Here is a 19,299-nt window from a genome sequence, read left to right as displayed (position 1 = left end):
AGGATGCATTCTGTATTGTGGCCAATTACAAAAATAACACACACAAAAAAAGTTTTCTCATGTAACACCTAAAAATGCAATATAAAAATATCCCATTTGCAATAGTAACCAAAAATAGTGATCGAATATGTATAATACCCAGGAATAAACTCAAAAGGTAAGAAATAGTACCTAAATGTGGTGATAACATTGTTGAATGAGAAAAAGTATTTACCATAAATACTTCAGTTCTTTCCAAATTAAGTTATCGATTTAATATAACAACAATTAAAATACCAAAGGATTAGTGGGATACACAAGAGACCTTGAAAAAGTGGCTTTTAAGTTTATCTGGAAAAAATTTTGTCTCCTCAGCAAGACCCAAGGAACTTCTGAAAAAAAAAAAACATGATGGGGCCTTGTACTGCCACATACTGAAAGGTATCATAAAACTCTGATAATTAAAATGTTATGTCAAGAATAACAGACAAAAGAAAAAGAATAGAAAAGCAGATCTGAGTACTTCAGCATTCATATTAGTCGATAAATGCAGTGGGGATAACTTATTAACCATTTGGGAAGAAAAAGTAAGACAATTACTCCATATCATACACCAACTAAATCCTAGATGCATTATGAGAATTATATGAAAAAAAATTAAAACATAAAATAACTAGAAGGACATATCATTGACCATTAATCTCATAGGTAGGAGGGAAAAATTTCCCTGTACATAAAGAAAAATTTTTGAATAACAAAAATATAAAAGCAAAAGATAGGCAATAAATAAACTAGGAAAAATATTTCCATCACTGATCCACGATTAAAAAATAATGATGTCCCTAATCTATGAAATGTTCTTACAAATCAATAAGAAATGATAAACATTATCAGCAAAATGAAGGAAGGCTATATGAATAAATCAATCACAAAAGAACTATATATGGCCAATAAACATGGTAGAAAGGAATTCAACCATCTACTTAGTAATTAAGGAAATACAAATCTGTTCTCCAATGAGCTCCAACTTCAGCTCTTCTACATAGGCAAATATTTATATTTCATGGCAATTCTCAGAGTTGACGAGGATGTACCAAATATGCATTCTCGTGCACTGCTTTTCAGAGTGGCAACTTGGTGTCACTACTCTGGGTGGTACTGGATAATGTAAACCACAAATCTTTACAAATCTTTACAATTCGCCTTTTTTTAATTTATCCTATGGAAAATATCAGAGATTTGCACAGAGATTTATGTACAATAATGGACACCGAAGGAGAATTTATAATAGCAGGAAAAAATCCATATGATGAAATACTGTATAATTGTAATGACATGGAAAACATAGTCACAATAAAGAGCAAAGTACAAAAGATGCACATTATTCTTCCAAGTTTTGTTTAAAATATTTCTTACATAAATGTGTCAAATATATTTTAGATAAAATCGGGATCATACTGGATATATTGTACATATAATAGGCATAATAATAATATTCTACGAAATATACCAATATGTATATAAGTAACACAGCAATTATCGCACATAATTTCAATACCTACAGCCATGGTAACAGTTATAGAGCACATAGCTATGCACATCACTATTCTCAACACTTCACGTATGTCAAATCATTTAATCCTCACAACTATTATTATCCCCATTTTACAGATGAAGATTGAGACTCAAGGAGATCAGGTGACTTGCCCAAGATCACACAGTAAGCACATAGGAGAGCTCGGGGGTGGGGAAACAAGGCAGCCTGACTCCAAAATCCATCTCTTAACCATGTACAGGCCACTGTCTCTCTAGATAAATGGTACTCTAAAGCAACGAGACTGATTTACAGGATAAATGCTAGAACATAAACAATCAAATAGGCGCTATCCCCTTTAAAGCAGTCTCGGTGGGAAACTCCATACGTACCCAAAGACATGGTCACTGATCAAAACATTTTTAGAAACCCTTCCTTTGACTGTCTCCAGGGGGCAGTAAACAAGCCTGCCGTGAGGGAAAAATGAGATTTCTGTCAAACAGCTAGGAATCATTCGGATGTGAGTCTGGAGGTGTGATTAAACTGCACATGTCTGCTTTTGATAACCGGGCAAGAAAACGTGATGATGCTGATTTTACCACTGTGATCAGAACAGGTATCTGCTCCCAGGAACTACATTCACAAGTGGATTTTAACATTTCCTACACTGCGTTAGTATAATCGCTTGTTCCCATGCCTATCTTCCTACTGGGCTGAGGTCTTCAATGGCAAAGATCGTATGTGATCCATCCGTGAGTCTGCAGCCCCTACCACGATGCCTGGCACACAAAGAGGACTAATTATTTCTGAATGAACTCGACAGAAGATGCCACACAAACGCTTTAAGTGATGACGATCTATTAGAACGAAGAAAATATCACCAAGAGGATATCTGAGTGTGTGTCCAAATAAACATGTAATGTATATGGAGACTACAATGAAGAAAAATGGAAAATCTAAGGAATAATTCGTAAAATCCTAAATATTAAGGAAGAAAGAACTCAGTTTTTAACAGGTCTTCTTATAATAATATCTAGCTGTAGTCATTACTCATAAGACACAAGGGGAGAGCGGATATGCCTCATTGTCTAAAAAGCAATCTACTGAACCAAGGATGCAGAAATAACCATAAACTTTCTCAGACAACGATGCAAAAACCCATCTGCTACACAGAAGACACCGGGATGCGTCCTGCCTATGGGTTCAATCGACAAAGCACAACCTGGTGCCTGAAATATAAATCAAAGAACCTTACATCCCTGGTACTTATTGACGTTTGCTACCTGCAAATTTCTAATATGTGCAAGACGGGCCTATTTTTATTTACAGCACAAACCACAGGCTGAATGTAAAACAAGATGCTTAATAAATCTAGACGGCCATAAAACACCAGCATAACTCAGACAGCAAGACAGACACTCGCTCCTTAATTAAGTGGGTGATGTTCTGTTTAAAACAAAAAGACAACCCTGGGCTATAGCTAAGATTAAGCACTCAGTGTTGCAAGGGAAACGCCACCCATTTTCAGGGCAAAGGCTTTAAATCATGAAAAATAAACCATCTAATAGTCTGTCCTCAATAGTAAGTAGACAGTCAGGACACAGACTGATTTGGATTAACACATTTTCAGTTATAACAAGTAATTTTACAGAGGATTAGTATCTTGATGGTCTGATCAATATGAGGCACGGCTGCTATTACAGATGAAGAGAAAATTGCCCCTCTGGTAATAAAGAGTGCGTGTCTCCGTTCTCCTTCATTTGCTGAGTCCATTACTGTAATGGCTCCAGCATTAACAGCTGGGGCAATTTAAGCAGCAGGGGACTGATGAATTTAAAAGCCGGGCACCCCGGCCACTCATCCTTTTCTGCCTCTCAGTCTGCATATGCAACTCCTCTGCCCGACGGGTTCCAATACCAAGATCGTGTTTTATGAGAACAATGACTGTGACTGCCCAATTATTGTCTCATTAATAGTGTTACCAGCCAATACTGTGACTAAAACAAAAATCGCTCGCAGCATATTGGCTGCTGATTCGGCGAAAAGTTGCACACTATTTACCTAAATAACAAGATTGACTTGACAACAGGCTAGAGTCCACATAAGCGGCGATGTTTGCATTCGTTTGCCCGGTGCCGTTCTCAAGCAAAAAAAAAAAGCAGAATGTTCATGCTGACGGGGGGGAAAAAAAATTCATCAGCAAAATTTTCCATCTCTGTTTTCGAAATATGGCAAAGTGGAAAACAGTGAGATAATGGATGCTGTGCATAGAAATAGAAAATCCATATATAGGATTCAAGCCTTGAGACTTGAATCATGCCCGATTCAGCGGAGTGAGTTAAGGCTGCCACATCAGCCCACTTTCTGTCATTATTGGAGAAATGCGGGCCCTTGAGGCTCAGCCTTGAATGATCCAGTCACTAAATGAAGATGCCAAAGGGCAGACTTAGGGCTAATGCAGAAATCAGAGTCCTGAATTTTCTGATCACAAACAGTTAGGAAAACAGTCATGCGCTGGCAGCAAATCTCGTCCTCAGACCACAGGCAACATAATTGGGTCCTTCAAACCGCTTTCTTGGTTTTTACCAGCTGTAAAGGTCCCAGCTTCCGCTTATCCATATGGCAGTTCTTTTACATAAAGGAAGGCATGGTCTCTTTGCGAGCCGGTCATTTCAAGAACTACAGAGCAAAATAAATGATTAGCATGGCAACAGGGCAGATGCTTGTAGCATAAACAAAAACGCAAGCCTAGAGCAGGCATGCAAAGATCAGCTTTCAAACATGCCCCGGCCAGTGAGACAATTTTGTGAAATGAGACAAAATCATTTCATATAACAGAAGGTTGAAGTGAATGATGTTAGCAGAACTCTAATTCACCTTCTCCAAACTGTGCCTTTGTAAGGTTCCAAGATATCATCTCAACTCCAAAGTCCTGTTCTTCTAGAAGTTACAAAGTCACACTTTAAGAATCTACCATAATTAACAATCACAAAATCCAAAAACATGGAGGGTAAACTAGCATTTTATTTTAAATTTGGAAGAGGACACCAGAAAACAATTGTTGGTAGTTGCAAAAGTATGTGCTGAAGTGTCTTGTTTCTCGAAATTAATACCCCTTCCTATGGTACACTAAACAATTTATAATCCATAAAGCATTTAACCATTTTCCTTTATTCTCTTCAGGTTCCAGTTCCATCTCTCACTAACAGAAAACCTAACGACCAATAACAGGTGATGCTCTTGGAAATTCATTCATTTATTTGATAACTATTTGTGGAATATTCACTATGGACTTGGCATAATGGTAAGTGCCAGGGACAGAATGGTGAAGTAACAGAACAAAACAGACATGGTCTCTACTTTCTTGAAGCACACAGTCTGCCCAAACCTGCACTGCTAACCTCAGCCATGATAAGTCCAATCAGCAGCCAGGGAGCCTGTGCGAACATCGTCAAGCGTAACGTGTATCAGAGGCTGGAGGCTTGCTACCGCTCAATCGTTCTTCAACAGAGACTTATAAATGTCGCTTGCTTGCAAGACCCTCGGCTAGGCACACTGGAGAGATGAAAGGATGAATTAGACGCCAATGCTGTCTTCAAAGAAGCCAATGGTTGTTCAAGTGTCTGAGTGTTAAATGTGTTTTAAAAGGTGTCTCAAGACTTTTTTCAAATGGCAAATTCCGTTTTCAAAACCAACACTTAAGATGGTTAAGAAACAGACCCGGAAATAACAGAAAGTGACAAGAACTCACTGTTATTCACTGGGTTAGCTAATGACTTAAACTAACCCTTCTATCCAGAGAAGGCAATCAAAATATCCCTCAAACATTGCTGGTGGGAATTTAAAAACGGTACCTCCATACCAGAAAACAATGTCTTAGTTCCGTCGAGCCGATAAAACAAGACACCACAGATTGGGTGTCTTATAAATGGCACAAATGTGTTGCTTACAGTTCTGGAGGCTGGAGTTCAAGGTGTGAGCCCCGCACGGTCCTGTTCCGGGGAGGGCCCTCTCTCTCCCTGGTTGCAGACTCCCAAATTCTTGTTCTATCTCACATGGCAGAAAGGGCGAGGGAGCTCTCTCTTCTCCCTTATAAAAGTGCCCTCACTTTTATAAGGGCACTAATCCCTAATCACCGAATCACCTCCCAAAGGCCCCACCCCTAATACCAACACCTTGGGGGTTAGGATTTCAACATTAAAATCCGGTGGGGGCAAAAACATTCAGCCCGTAAAAAACAGTATAGCAGCTTCTTAAAATGTTAAGCATAGATTGACCACGTGACCCAGCAATTACATTCCAAGGTATCTCCCCTAAAGAAATGAAAACATCTGTCCATATAAAAACAGAATGCGAATATTCGCAGCAGCATTTTTCATAGTAGCCACAAAGTGGAAACAACCCAAATATCCATCAACTGTTGAATGGATTAAACAAAATGTGGTATATTCAGACATTAGAATACTATATTATTCAGTAGTAAAAAGGAACAAAGTATTGATATATGCTACGACGGGGATGAAAATCAAAAACGTGATGCTGGGTGAAGGAAGCCAAGCACCAGAGCCCACCGTACTGTGATTCATTCACATGAAATCTCCAGAAAAGGCAAATCTTGAGAACAAAGAATAGATTAGTGGTTGCCTAGGGATGGGAGGGTGGGAATGGAGCATGAACACAAGGTTTCTTTTGGAGATGATGGATATATTCTAAAATAAAATGGTGGTGATTGCTGCCGAACTCCGTAAATACACTACAAATCATTGCACTGTATGCTTAAAACAGGTGAGTTTTATAGCATTTACCTCAAAATTATACCTCAAAAAAGCTTTTAAAAAGAGATACTCGACCTCAGGAGTCATCAAATGCAAATTAAAACCACAATGAGATACCACTACACGCCCACTGGAATGGCTGAAATTTACAACACTGACAATACCAAGTACTGGTTAAGGATTTGGAGCAACTGGAACTTTCATACACGGCTGATGGAAATGCAATAATGTAGTGGGTTTGAATAGCATCCCCCAAAATATGACCAAGTCTCAATCCCTGGTGCCTGTAAATGTGATCTTATTTGGGAAAAGGGCCTTTGCAGATCTAATTAAATGAAGGACCTTGGGAATCTTGAGATTAAGATCATCCTGGCTTTTAGGTAGGCCGTAAATGCAAAGATTGGTGTCCTTATAACAGAAAGGCAAGAGAGATCTGAGACACAGAAACGCCGAGAAGGTGGCAGAAGGAGAGACCGCAGTTCTGCTGCCCAAACCAAGAAATGCCAGGAGTCACCAGAAGCTGGAGGAGGCAGGAAGGATTCTCAGCTAGAGCCTTCGGAGAGAGTGTGACCCCATCAAAACCTTGCTTTCCGGCTCCAGAACTGTGGGAGAATCAATTTCAGTTGTTTGAAGACACCAAGTTTCCAGCAGCCCTGGAAACCAACACAAATGGTAGAATCACTTTGGAAAATTGTTTAGCAGTTTCTTATGAGACCAAACAAAGAAGCACCATGGGACTCAGCAACTGGACCCCAACAGAAATGAAAACAAAAACCTATACAGGAACGGTCATAGCAGCTTTTTTTTATAATAGCCCTAAACCAGAAACAAAGCCCAATGTCCAACAACAACTGAATAAACAAACAATATGTGGTAGATTCACACAACAGACGATAAAAAGGAACAAACTATTAATACACACGACAACATGAATAAATCTCAGAAACTATTACGCTAAGTGAAAGCAGATAAATCCAAGAACGCGTGGAGTATGCTTCCCTTTAAACGAACTTCTAGAAAATACAGGCTCATCTACAGCGACAGGAAACATATCAGGGGTTGCTCAGGAGCCAAGGTGGGGGAAGAGGTTGACTGCAAATCAGCAAGAGAAAATTTCCGGACGGGACTGAAATGTTCTCTGTCAAGTCTGGTGGTGGTTTCTTACGTGTATACATCTGTCAAAACTCATCAGATTATACACTATAAACGGGGGCAAATTATTATATGGAAATTATACCTTGATGAAGTTGATGAGAAAATGAGCTGTTTCATGAGTCATTGAACATTTTCCATTTAAGATTTAAAACTTAATTGCTTATACTTTGTTCTAACCAACAATATTTTATAAACAAACTCTTTTTTAAAAAAATCAAAGAAAAATTTTAAGTAAATGGGAAAACAACTCGCTCTAGCAATTCGACATGTTTCACAAGCAGGAAATGGAAAAAAGCTTTGGAGTCAAAAGACTTGACTCTGATCCCTACTTCCACACAGCAACCACGTGGCCTTGGGCAAGTCCTGTCTTTCACAAGCCTGAGTTTCCACATCCGTAAAATGTGGGTGCCATTAAAAACTACCTCGCAGGCAATGGTTATGGTTTCAATAGAGGAAAAGCTCTCTTGTGCAGGGATTCTATCTAAACGAAAATTATAATCCCAATGTCCGGCAGATAACAAGTGCTAAAAAAAAAAATCTTCGCAGAATGAATAACTTCAAATGTAAACCCAAAAGGTAAGACGTCATACACAGTGCCATTGGGTGACATTTATTTGTTTCTTTGTGCACTGATGCAGACGAATGCAAGACCTTCCCACTGAACCCATCTGTAGTATACTGTTCATATCACATGCAGATTCAAGCCTGGAGACTTCAGGTCCCTGGTGAAACCCTGCTATAAATAAGGTCATTATAAGGCAGATTTTATATTTTAAATCCACAGAAGTATTTTCCTAAGACAAACTCACTTGACTCTAAATTCTGACAGCAAGAACTGTGTGTTTTATTTACCACTGATCCTCACTTCCAATATTTTCCTAATACAGAGTAGGCAACAAAGTCTATGTAAAGGCCATGGGACCAGATAAAGCACAGGAAATGAGTAGGGCAAGGCTCTCAAGGTCTGGGCAGTTCTTATTAAATGCCATCCTTGCTAAATGTTAAAAACTAGCACAGTAGTTTGCAGATGCAGATGCATGAGCTTGACCAGGAACCCAACTTGACGCGAAGAAATCAACATGTTAACTAACCAAGTAAGCTTGACCCTGAACCCGACCTGATGCAAAGAGGAAATCTACATGCAACTAACCAGTGCATGTAAGCAATGGCTAAGCCTCTCTTCGGGGAGATGGAGCTTTGGATGTGAACCCTTTCTCCTTTACTTGCTGCGAGTAAATAAAACCACCTAATGACAACCACATCTATTCCTTAAATAAAACACCCCAAGCAGCCACTCCCGAGTTTGCTAACAAATCTGGCGACTCGGGTGGGACTCTCCTAAAGGGACACCCTCTCGGCCTGGTGTGAACGCTGAGTGAAGCTGTCGGCAGTGGCTCATCAGAGCTCACTCGCCTGTGTCTCCACTGGTTGGGGGAGATGCCAGCTTGGTATGAGCACTGGAACGGCTGCCTGTCCCACGTCCGCAGCAAAGCAGGGCGACCACCTGAACCCGTTTCGTTCAGCACTTCGGATGGGAGGCAGGTAGGTCAGCCCTGTGGTCACTTTAGTGTTCCACTTCCGTTTTGGGGTACAAGGTTGTCGGAGGATAGTTTCATTTCTGGTGTGCACAGGTTGGTCTGGCAGGAACTGTCTCCGGGACCTGCGATTCAGGGCCTGACCTAGGTCTGAAGCGTTGGAAACGTCTGTGGGGCAATCCAAGACATCCTCCGCCGATGACCTCTGGTCTGGCTGTCTGGTTGCCAGGGAACCGTGGACCACCGACAGTGTCTTTGGTGGGCTGGAGGTTATGGGATCAGTGTCTACCACCCTTTGGTTTCTGCCCTGCAGAAGCTGGATTTTGTTCTTCGTGTGTACGTTTGCATTTGCCTTGTCTTACATGTAAATGTGCCAGCTATGGGAAACTCAAATTCAATCACCGAATGCAGCCCTTTGGGGTACATTCTCCAGATTTGGACCATGGACCCCAAAGAACTTTCCCAGTATGAGTGTAAGGTTCATTTGGTTGGGGGATTTCTCCTTTTGGCTGTCTTAGGCTTTGAGGTCTCTTGGTTACACCTGAAGCTTGCTTTGCCTTGATTTAGAGCCGGCCACTAGATCTGATTAATGACTAGAAATTAACGTTTTTTTCCCATATCTGTCTCGTGGTTAAAGAAATTTTAATATGAAATGTCAGTTCTCTGGTTTTGTCTATATGTGTGTATGTTTGTCTACCTTCAGAGAAAATTATTTAAATTGTTTTTTTATATATAAAAAGAGCTCTGACTTAAAGAAATTAAGCCCTTATATAAATTAAGAAATATAACATGCTTTTTAGGACCACATGGTATAGGACATTATTTAATATGAAAACTAAAACTGACTTAAGTTTTTTGGGTTTTATCTGGGTTCACAGAAATAAGTTCATGACTTATACCTGCTTTTGGATTTTTAGTAGAGAAACTAAAGACGTGGGTCTGTTAATAAAAATGTCTTATGCTATATTAAGGAAATACATGTTTCTAAAAATTATAAAATATACTTGCCAAAGAGCCTATAATTTCTAGAGGTTATAAAATGGTTCACAAATTTTATTTTTGGTTGTCACTAAAATTAAGGTTTATAAGGGTTAAAATTCAGAATAAAAAATAGGAAAAAAGAATAATTTTGCCTCTTATGTATGAAGCAGGCTGAAATTAAATTATTATAAAGGTTCTTTTAAGAAATTAAGCTTTGGTATCAATGGATTACTTACAGGCAAACTTAATGTTATGTCTCCTGTATTATTGGTATGCTTTTAATAACAGATTATAGAGAAAGCAAAGGTATACTCTTTATCATCAGGTGTTTATCAATTATCAATCTTCTTAATATTGGAAAAGCTAAAATTGTAACAACTACTTGAAGTTCTGTAGTTGCCTGAAAAATCTGTCACTTTGGTTAAATGAATAACTTTTAAGTATTGTTACCTATGATTTTATATAGACAAATGTTTCAAAACTTTTCATGTTTGGCAAACTTTCCAAGATTCAAAATTTAAGGAGTCATTTTCTCAACCTTTGAGATTTTTAAGAACTTTGGGAGTTTTTCAGATGGATCCCTGAAACACCTCTTTAAAAAAGGAGGAAATTAAAATAATTAGGCCGATTTTGTATGTTAAATCACACGGGAAACACTGTCAAATAAATGATGCTAAACCTTTAATTATATTTAGAATAGGTTGTATATTTTTGGGTAGAAAAAGGTATGGGAAACAGAGATACACTTTTGTTGAAAGAATGGAGAATAAATGATAAGGACATAAAAGACATGGGTTTTATTGGTAGAGAAAAAGAAAGAAAAATAATTTTATCCCAGAATAAAATGATTGTTTCAAAATAAGGAGAGAAAAGATAGGACAAAATCAGAAACATGTGTAAGTTACAGAAAGTCTCTGCATACCGCAGGTTCATAGAAGAGGGATCTTAAGATGTATGTGTACGGACTCCAAACATGGCCATTTTTAAGTCTTTTGTCCTTTACAGACAATTACTGTTCTACTCTGATGCTTTTACAAAAAATGTTTCTACAAAGATGTTTCATCTTCAGAGAAATTCACAGAGAAGACTCTGACACTCTAAAACACAAAACTTCGGGTACTCTTAACTAATCCATGTGTGACTAAATTTAAAGGTATTAACTCTTGGATATTTAACGCCTGGTGATGTCAGCCCCAATAAAGGTACCAAATTTAGCAGAAGCCAAACGATTAAACACAGTGCCCACTAACACCTCATGGTTATTTATTATCTTCGGTAAACTGTCCACAGGTATTGCCTGTTGGTTCAGATCTGTTCTTTAAACTGAACTTAACATTTTGTTTGTTATTATAAAAATTTTTGCTATGATAAATCTTTGTTTTGCATAGCTTGATGTTATAAAGACATCATTGATAATGGTTGCTCAATGTTTTGAAATGCTTACATTTTTCACATAAGAAACCTCAAGAAACTACAGATACTTAAGCACGCTTTCCCTTGGACAGGGATCAGGATGCCCACCACAGCATTACTGGACAAGAGATGCTCTTGAAAACATTCTAGCTAAGCAAGGTGGGGTTTGCTCTGTTGTTACTACCTCTTGTTGTACTTGGATAAAACACCTCTAATAAAATGAAGTTAGAATTATATATAACCAAGGCCCTGCTCTTAAAGAAACATGACAATAAAGCCTTCCTGTGTTCTGCTTCTCCTTGCCTAAGGATCCTAGGGAAAGAACTTATTTTCTCTTCTCTGTGGGACATGATATATTGGGAATGAGCCTTCCTGGTGACGAGGGACTGACCATGGCATGGCACACTCAAAATGAGCACCTGACAACAGAGGACCAACGATGCTTTCAATAACTGATCAGTGCTGCTTTCTGATAACAGGAATGCTTTCAAGGAAAGACATTGACCAAAAAAGGGAAAATATAAACAATAATATAAATGGAGCTTCTTTAAAATAGAAAAGCTGCCATACCAGAGGAACTGCCTTACACAAAATGTTAAAAGAGGAAAAGGATTTATAACTGCTGGAGTGGTTTCAATCATGGGGATGATTTAGGGGTTGGCAGGAAGCACTCAGTAAAATCGGTCCTCCCCAACGTAACTTGGTTTGTCCCATTCTGGGACCCCTCACTGCTATAATCTTACTTCTAATTGTTGGTATCCACCTAGGAAAGGTAACTGAAAACCTAAATAAACATGCTAATCTGATTTTACCCACACCGACAAATACTAAACTACACCCATATAACCTAGGGAACTGGGTATATTTAAAAACCTGGAAATCAAGATCCCCGCAAGATCAGCAGAACCCTATATGGATAGCTCTTCATGTGGTGTTATTAACAACTCATTCTTTTCTTAAACTACAAGATATAGCTTCCTGAATACATCTTTCTCAAGTGAAGCCAGCTATACTGCTCAGTGAGAAAAAGGAACAGGATCCAGAGTACTCCCGAGAACCCATCTGACTTCAAGCTGCTACAAGATTAAGCGATGTCCAATATGTCTGCTCTTACTCCTAATGGCTTTTTTCTATATTTTGTCTCTTTATGCACTCCTGTTCCGAGGCATCCCAGAACCTAGGGGACGCCAAGATTTCCATAAGTCAGGCAGCCAGAGAATTTCATGCCTCTAACTCAAAGATGTACTCCATCCACATTCAGGAGGAAGCCGTTACAGAAGTGTGACCCTTCGCTCCATTCCCTCAAGAATGAGGAATGAAAGATCTCCAGAAGGAATTGTTAGATAGGACAAGGGTCTCGGGTTTGGGCTGTTCTTTTGGGCAGTTCTGAGTAAATGTTATTCTTGCTAAACATTAACATGTAGCACAGTATCTTACAGATGCAGCTATAACTGGATGAGCTTGATCAGGAACTCAACATTATGCAAAGAGGAAATCAACAGGTAATTAACCAAATCCAAGTAAGTTTAGCCATCTGCAAAGAAGAAATCAACATGTAATTAACCTAATAGTGTATAGGAGCAATGGCTAAACCTCCCTCCAGAGCGAGCGAGCTTTGGATGTGAATCCCATCTACTTTACTTGCTGCAAGTAAATAAAGGTATCTAAGGATGACCGCCTCTTGTTCTTGAACAGAACACCCCAAGCAGGGAACCCCTTGAATTCATTAACAGAAAGTAGGACTCTAAAGAAGGCCAAAGTGGCTGATGGGCAGAGCAAAATGTCCTGTCCAATGAGACCGTAGAAGCAAGCAAAGTCCACACCATGCAGGACATTGTAGGCCATGTGAAGTTTTGTCTTTATCCTAAGAGCAACAGAAAGTCATGGAAGATTTTTAAACAGGTGATTGGCAGAGGAGGAAGGAAGGAAATGGACATGATTAGATTTGCATTTGGAAAAGATCACACTCCACAGTGTGAAGAGACTGTTTAGGTGGGAGGAGGGAAAGAGGACAAAGTATTAGGGTGTAGAGTGAGTGTAAATCAATAAGGAGAGTATTGTAATAATCCATCAAAGGTGATGGTAGCTTGGTCCAAGGGGGTGGAGATGGGGAAAAAATGGACAGATTACCAATATATTTAGACAAATAAATAGGACTTGATTTGGGGAATGACAGAAAGGAAAACACTCAATTCTTCCGAGCCTCAAGTCTTCATCTGTAAAACAGGACTGTTGATACTCCATCTGTATAATATCTATCTTGCAATCTGCTGTGGTAAGAATATGAGATAATATAAACATCATGAACTTAATGCAGAGCCTGACATGTAATAAATGATATATTCTTAAAAATCGCTATTGCTATTATTATTTTCATCCCATGGAATGGCAACTACCAGAGGCTGAACCCCGAAAGGAGATAGTAGAATCGTAGTCAAATTTTCATATCCGCTGTGCTGAAGACGTAGAGCCCATCAGCCGGCCACTGAGCCAACTGTTCCAAATAAACAGACCTGAGCGCACAGGTACTTCACCTAAACTTGATCTCAGTCCTCAGAGAGAAAGCACAGCTGGTATGATCACAGTTATCTGAGAGTCCGGTAAACTGAGGCACGAGGGTAGCTACAAATTTACCCAAGGAATTAGGTGCAGAAGCAGAACTAGTAAATGAGTGTCTTCTCATTTGTGAGTTGATCCAAAGGGACTAGGCCTGCATCCGGAGCAGCACGAATATATAACCCCAGTGTCTCTGGCTCCCTTGCTGACAAGGCCCTTTCGTCCCTTGGCTTAAGCCCGTGCGGCCGCTCGCACCCAGCCAAACCCTCCTGGTTCCCTGCCCCGAGTTCCCAGTGCACGAAAGATCCCCGACTCCGGAGAGCCCCACATACCTTAGCTTCGCGTTCTCGTTCCTCGGCGGTCGGGGTCCGCTTCATGCTGCCGCTACAGCCTCCTTCGCCACGGCTACCCTTGTAGATCCCTCGCTCTGGACCCCGCCCCCTGCGTGTAGTTCTCTCGGCATCCTGCTTCCGTCCAATGCCATTCTCCCCCAGAGCCGCGAGAACTACCACTCCCAGGATGCACGGCGGCGACGTGGCGCGCTAGACTTTCCCAGGTCCGACAACTGGCCGAGCGTAGCCTGCTACGCAGCGAGCAGGCGGGCTGGGCCCCGAAGAAAACTACATTTCCCAGGAGACCACGGGGCCTGCCATGTTTTTCCCGTGCTTCCCTCGGCCAGCCGCGGATACGCCGTCGGCGCTATAGCAACGGTTAACTAGCGGCAGGGAGAGAGTGGCGGTGAGTACTCTGGGGGGAGTCAAGGGGGCTGGAGGTGGCCCACCCCCTACCTGCAGCACCGGCCGGGGTCCTGGGGACTGCTCTACTGCCTGGAGAAGGCCCTGGAGTTCTGCTCTCGTGAAAAAGTAGCGCAGCACGAGACCCCTCCACACCCTCAGGCCTGAATCACAGCCGACCCGGTACCCCCACGGCCGGCGCCGGCGTGAGACTATATCCCAGACCTAAACCCTGGCTGGTGAGAGTTGATGCTGATTGCAATGTTTGTCCAAGTCCTTATTCAAGCAGAAAGTGATATAAACACAGCTCGCTTATTTGACCTGGGTTAGGGATTGGTTGGTACACCCTTAAACCTCCTGAATTGCCTGCTGTTTGCTTAATTATTTGTAATTATCTGTTGATCGTCTTATTATCCCATAGTCTAATAACTACATAAAGGCGGGGTCTTTGTTTACCATTTCAGTCTCCCTGCCAGATATTCATTTATTCAATAAATATTAATGTTGGTGCCCACATTGTGCCAGGCAGAGTTCCCGACCAGCTGTGAACAGGACAGAAACCCATCTCAGGGTGCTTATTTATACGTTATTAGCAAAGACAAACTAGTAATGAACAAATAAAATAATTTCAAGTAGAGATGATTGCTATAACAAATAAACAGTGATGAAATTGGGAGGAAAAGTAACATAATCAGGGAAGGCCTCTCTGAGGAAGTGATATTTGAGCTGAGCCCCAAAGTATGAGGAGCCAGCAAAAGCCTTGAGCAAGACAAGGATGCTGTGGCTTTTATGAACCTAAAAGACAACAGTGTGGTTGCAGAATAGTGAGCAAAGAGGGGTAGCATGAGGTGGGTTTTTTCTCACCCTCATTAACATTTTTGGCCAGATAATCCCTCATTGTGGTTCCAGTGCCCTGTGGGATGTTTAGCATCCTCTCTGACTTCTAGATGCCAGTAACACCCCCCCTTCCCAGTAGTGACTATCAAAACTATAATGAGACAACTGCTTCTGAGAGGTGTGACCTCAGGCAAGTTACTTAAACTATGTCTCAGTTTCTTCATTTGTAAAGTAGGACTCATTTGAGGAACAAACGCTCAAGGATATTGTGAGATATTTAAGTATTTCATGTACGTAGAGCACTTAGAAAAGTGCCTGGCACATTTGAGTATGCAGTAAATGTTAACACCATCATCATCGTTATTGTTACTATTATAAAAGCTACCATAACTCTGTCATGGAAAAATTACCCTTTTTACAAGTGTCCTGTGTTTAAACTTCTTGAGAATTTGGTTCCTAAAATTGACTGTTTCTGTAGCATCGTTTCCGAAAGAAGATGACCACCCAGGCATATGTCTGTGAGCTGTTTATGTCACAGCAAAATGCAGTAGTTCTCAACCTTTGATGAGTTACAATAAAAGTTATTAACCCTCTCTCTAAAAGGTATTGCATATACACATGGGCATATAAGATTTTGTAAACCATCTCTGGGTCCACAGACCCTGATGCCCCATAGACTCTATTCATTCATTTAACAACTATTGAGTGAATGCCCGCTATGTGCCCAGCTCTGTGCCAGTCTCTAAGAATACAGAGGTGAACAAGACACATAAGCTTGCTACTCTCTTGGACTTCGCATTCTAGGACCAACATTCTAGAGATTGAGAACCTCTGTCTCAGGGCATCTTAATTGGCAGTTTGCATTTGGCTTGCTGGGTAGATCAAAATGAAAACAAAAAAAAAAAAAAAGAATTTTTAATTGACATACTAGACATTGCATGAACCACTCACATCCATATGCAAAAACTGTCCTGCATCTCTGTAAATAAGAGAAATTATCTAAAAATGCCAGAATTAGCTGGACATCCTGTATGTTGAAGTGGGAAGTCCTGATACTTAGGCCTCATGGCAACAAAGGCAGGACACAACAAAAATGAAGCCAGTTGGTGAATTTATAAAACCTCTTTCACAACTCTTAGAAGAACTACTCACTTGTTTGTGCACCAAGCTGAAAATTAATATTCAAGTAACATTGACCTCCCAGGCAAATCTACTAAATGCTTTTAATGTACCATCTCACATACCCTTATAATCATTGTGAGATAGGTATTATTTTTTTCCATTTTTAAATTAAGGAACTAAAACTCAGTGAGATTAGGTGACTTGACCAGCTAGTAAGTAACATAACAATCATTTGAATCAAGTTCCTGACTTGAGTTTTTTCTGCTTCCTTTTGGAAGCAGAAAAGGGGTAGGAGGTAGAGAGGAGGTATTTCTTAAATTTGGGTGAGTTTCCCCCACCCCCACCCCCACCCCAGAGGATAAGAAAAAGAGAAAAGGAAGAATGATAATCTTACCTCATTTCCTAAGCAAACTATAGGAAATATACTGTTGAAAGGAACACTGTCTCTAAGATTGAATGTAGTATTACTTTTAAAATAGAAGCTTTCATCTTCCTCAAGCTGCACATGTGGGCAATAAGATGTCCATTAAAGTTCTAGTGCCTTATTCATTTTATTTGGTTCATTCCGTTGCATAGTTAATGTTATAACTTGGAAAGATTTTATTTGAATTTTCTTTTCTCCACAGATAGGCCATGTCTGGTCCGGCCGATGAGACTGCAGGAGACCTGCCTGTGAAAGATATAGGTCTAAACCTCTGTGGAATGGGAGGGTTACAAGGTATGGCCAGCTGTTATTTATTACAGTTATGAACTTTGATCAGTAACTTCTTTACTTTTAATTTAAAGTATTTTTGATATTCATACAAACGAAGCCATTTAAGTAACTATATAGCTCTTGATTGGACTAAACAAGAAGATGGAGTGTTTAGAACAACATATGGCATTTTACTGCATGCATCAATTATCAACAGCTCATAGAAAATGTAAAATCTCCCTCTGTTCTGATAAAGAATTGTTATAAATCATCTTTTTAAAATTCCACACATCAGTAGAAACTACAGAGAGTATCAAGCCTCCAAACCGAATTGCCTGGCTTAAATCACATTCACCATTAAAATGTTTCTTTATGTTTAAATTTTATGTGGGAGGAAATGCCATATTTAAAATTTTTTGTCTTTCAAGTAGAGTATCTCAAAATGGTTTGTTTATTCAAGGGATATTGAGTTTGTTTTATCAAATTAATATACATTAAAGGTTTTCTTTATCCTTTTATATCTTAGCGGTTGCTATAGAGCTGAAAAGCACTTTCAAATTGAGAAAGAAAAGCACCTCATTAAGGAATAATTTAGAGTGTAGAGCTAGCTATATTTTTATTTGCCTGTGCTACGTGCTGGCCACACTGTCATGCCAACGCATTTGTCATTGAGAAGGCTGTGGTGTAAAATGTATTCCACTAAGACATCTTCGTACACCTGCTAATCAGGAATGATGCGAGTGGCCACCTTGAACTGCCACAGAAAGGTGGTCAGTGTATTGTTTGTTGAAAAAGACAAATTTGTATAGCTTTATGTTAAAAGTATGTATAAGCTTTGATTTAGATTTTTGGCAGAGTATCAGGAATGCAAATACAAATACATTTTAAGTGTGCAGAGTTCTTTATTGGGATTCGATACCCTAAGTTTAATTCTTCCCCTCAGTAAATAAAGCTTTAATCTTGGTTCATTTGTTCTTTTTTTCTTTTGGAGGATTTTTGAAAATCTACCTACTTCGCAGTGATATGAAAAATACCAAATTTAAGCTTAAGTCAAAAATATCATGCACTTGCTAAAAGGTATAAAAGTTCTTTAATAAGCTGTGAAGCTTTTTTTTTTTTTTAGTTTGGTCTTACAAATTCTACAGTTTATTTTCTATTACTCAACACTCATAGCTCAGAAAAAATCTCAGTCATATTGTTTCGCCAAATTATTGTTATAACTCTTGCCTTTGCAAAAAAAAAAAAATACTTTCCGATAGGCAGACTTTTAGTTTTTTCAACAGTCAGCATGTAAATTGAAAAAAGTTTTTATTGAATCAGAGTGCCAGCTTACATTCTTAAAGAGCAGTTATTTGAATTTATTTTTGAGTAGATACCATCTTTGTTCAAATCATTCATGTTGTAGATAAAGCATTAATAGTAAAGTTTTTCATTTTCACCTCCAATGTGAACAATGCTATAACATATTCTAAAGCAATCTTAATTGTAGGTCACAAAGGAAAAAGTCTGAGATGAGTGCATCAGACTTTATATAAATATCAACAATTATCATTTTTAGAGACTGTTCGAAGTAATCCCACTATTAATTACCTTGCCATTTTTGCAGAAACTTCAACAACACGGACAGTGAAGTCACGCCAGGCAGTGTCACGTATCAGTCGTGAGGAACTGGAAGACAGATTTTTGCGTCTGCACGATGAGAACATTTTGCTTAAACAGCATGCCCGCAAGCAAGAGGATAAAATTAAAAGGTTATGATAAAAAGCTTTTAGCTTTCTTTCCTGACTCTGTAAAGTTTGGAAGATATGCTTTTTTATAAACTTAATTGAAAGCCCCACCTTGAATCTTTTTTTGGAACGAGGCAGGTTGTAAATAAATACAATTTTTAAAAATGGAAACTCTTACAAACTAGAATAATAAACCAAAATGACTGTGAGTGTTTCTCATGTCTGAAGTTGCTATTTGAAAGAAAAAACTAATAGCT

General features: G+C 39.4%; 2 protein-coding genes across 11 annotated transcripts in view; one reads left to right on the top strand and one right to left on the bottom strand.

The window, feature by feature from the left end:
• Positions 1-14,356, bottom strand: part of FTO (FTO alpha-ketoglutarate dependent dioxygenase) — a 325,863-nt gene extending 311,507 nt beyond the window's left edge. For 5 of the 9 annotated variants that reach the window (XM_039880894.1, XM_039880888.1, XM_039880889.1 and 2 more), the window contains exons 1-2: positions 14,261-14,353; positions 4,915-5,068 (exon numbers count right to left, since the gene is read on the bottom strand). In XM_039880894.1, coding sequence (XP_039736828.1) covers positions 4,915-4,962 — 48 coding nt within the window. In that variant the 5' untranslated portion in view covers positions 4,963-5,068; positions 14,261-14,353. Of the gene's footprint in view, positions 1-4,914; positions 5,069-14,260 lie in introns of all 9 variants that reach the window. The other 4 variants (XM_039880891.1, XM_039880896.1, XM_039880895.1 and 1 more) reach the window with 3 other exon arrangements.
• A 203-nt stretch (positions 14,357-14,559) lies between these two features.
• Positions 14,560-19,299, top strand: part of RPGRIP1L (RPGRIP1 like) — an 84,949-nt gene continuing 80,209 nt past the window's right edge. For both annotated transcript variants that reach the window (XM_039880886.1, XM_039880885.1), the window contains exons 1-3: positions 14,560-14,666; positions 17,248-17,339; positions 18,922-19,066. In XM_039880886.1, coding sequence (XP_039736820.1) covers positions 17,255-17,339; positions 18,922-19,066 — 230 coding nt within the window. In that variant the 5' untranslated portion in view covers positions 14,560-14,666; positions 17,248-17,254. The remainder of the gene's footprint in view (positions 14,667-17,247; positions 17,340-18,921; positions 19,067-19,299) is intronic.

This window comes from Pteropus medius, unplaced genomic scaffold (assembly GCF_902729225.1).
Source record: "Pteropus medius unplaced genomic scaffold, Ma_sr-lr_union100, whole genome shotgun sequence".
In the NCBI taxonomy this organism is placed as follows: Eukaryota; Metazoa; Chordata; class Mammalia; order Chiroptera; family Pteropodidae; genus Pteropus; species Pteropus medius.
The sequence above is the reverse complement of the archived record's forward strand: the minus strand, read 5'-3'. Positions and strand labels throughout refer to the sequence as shown.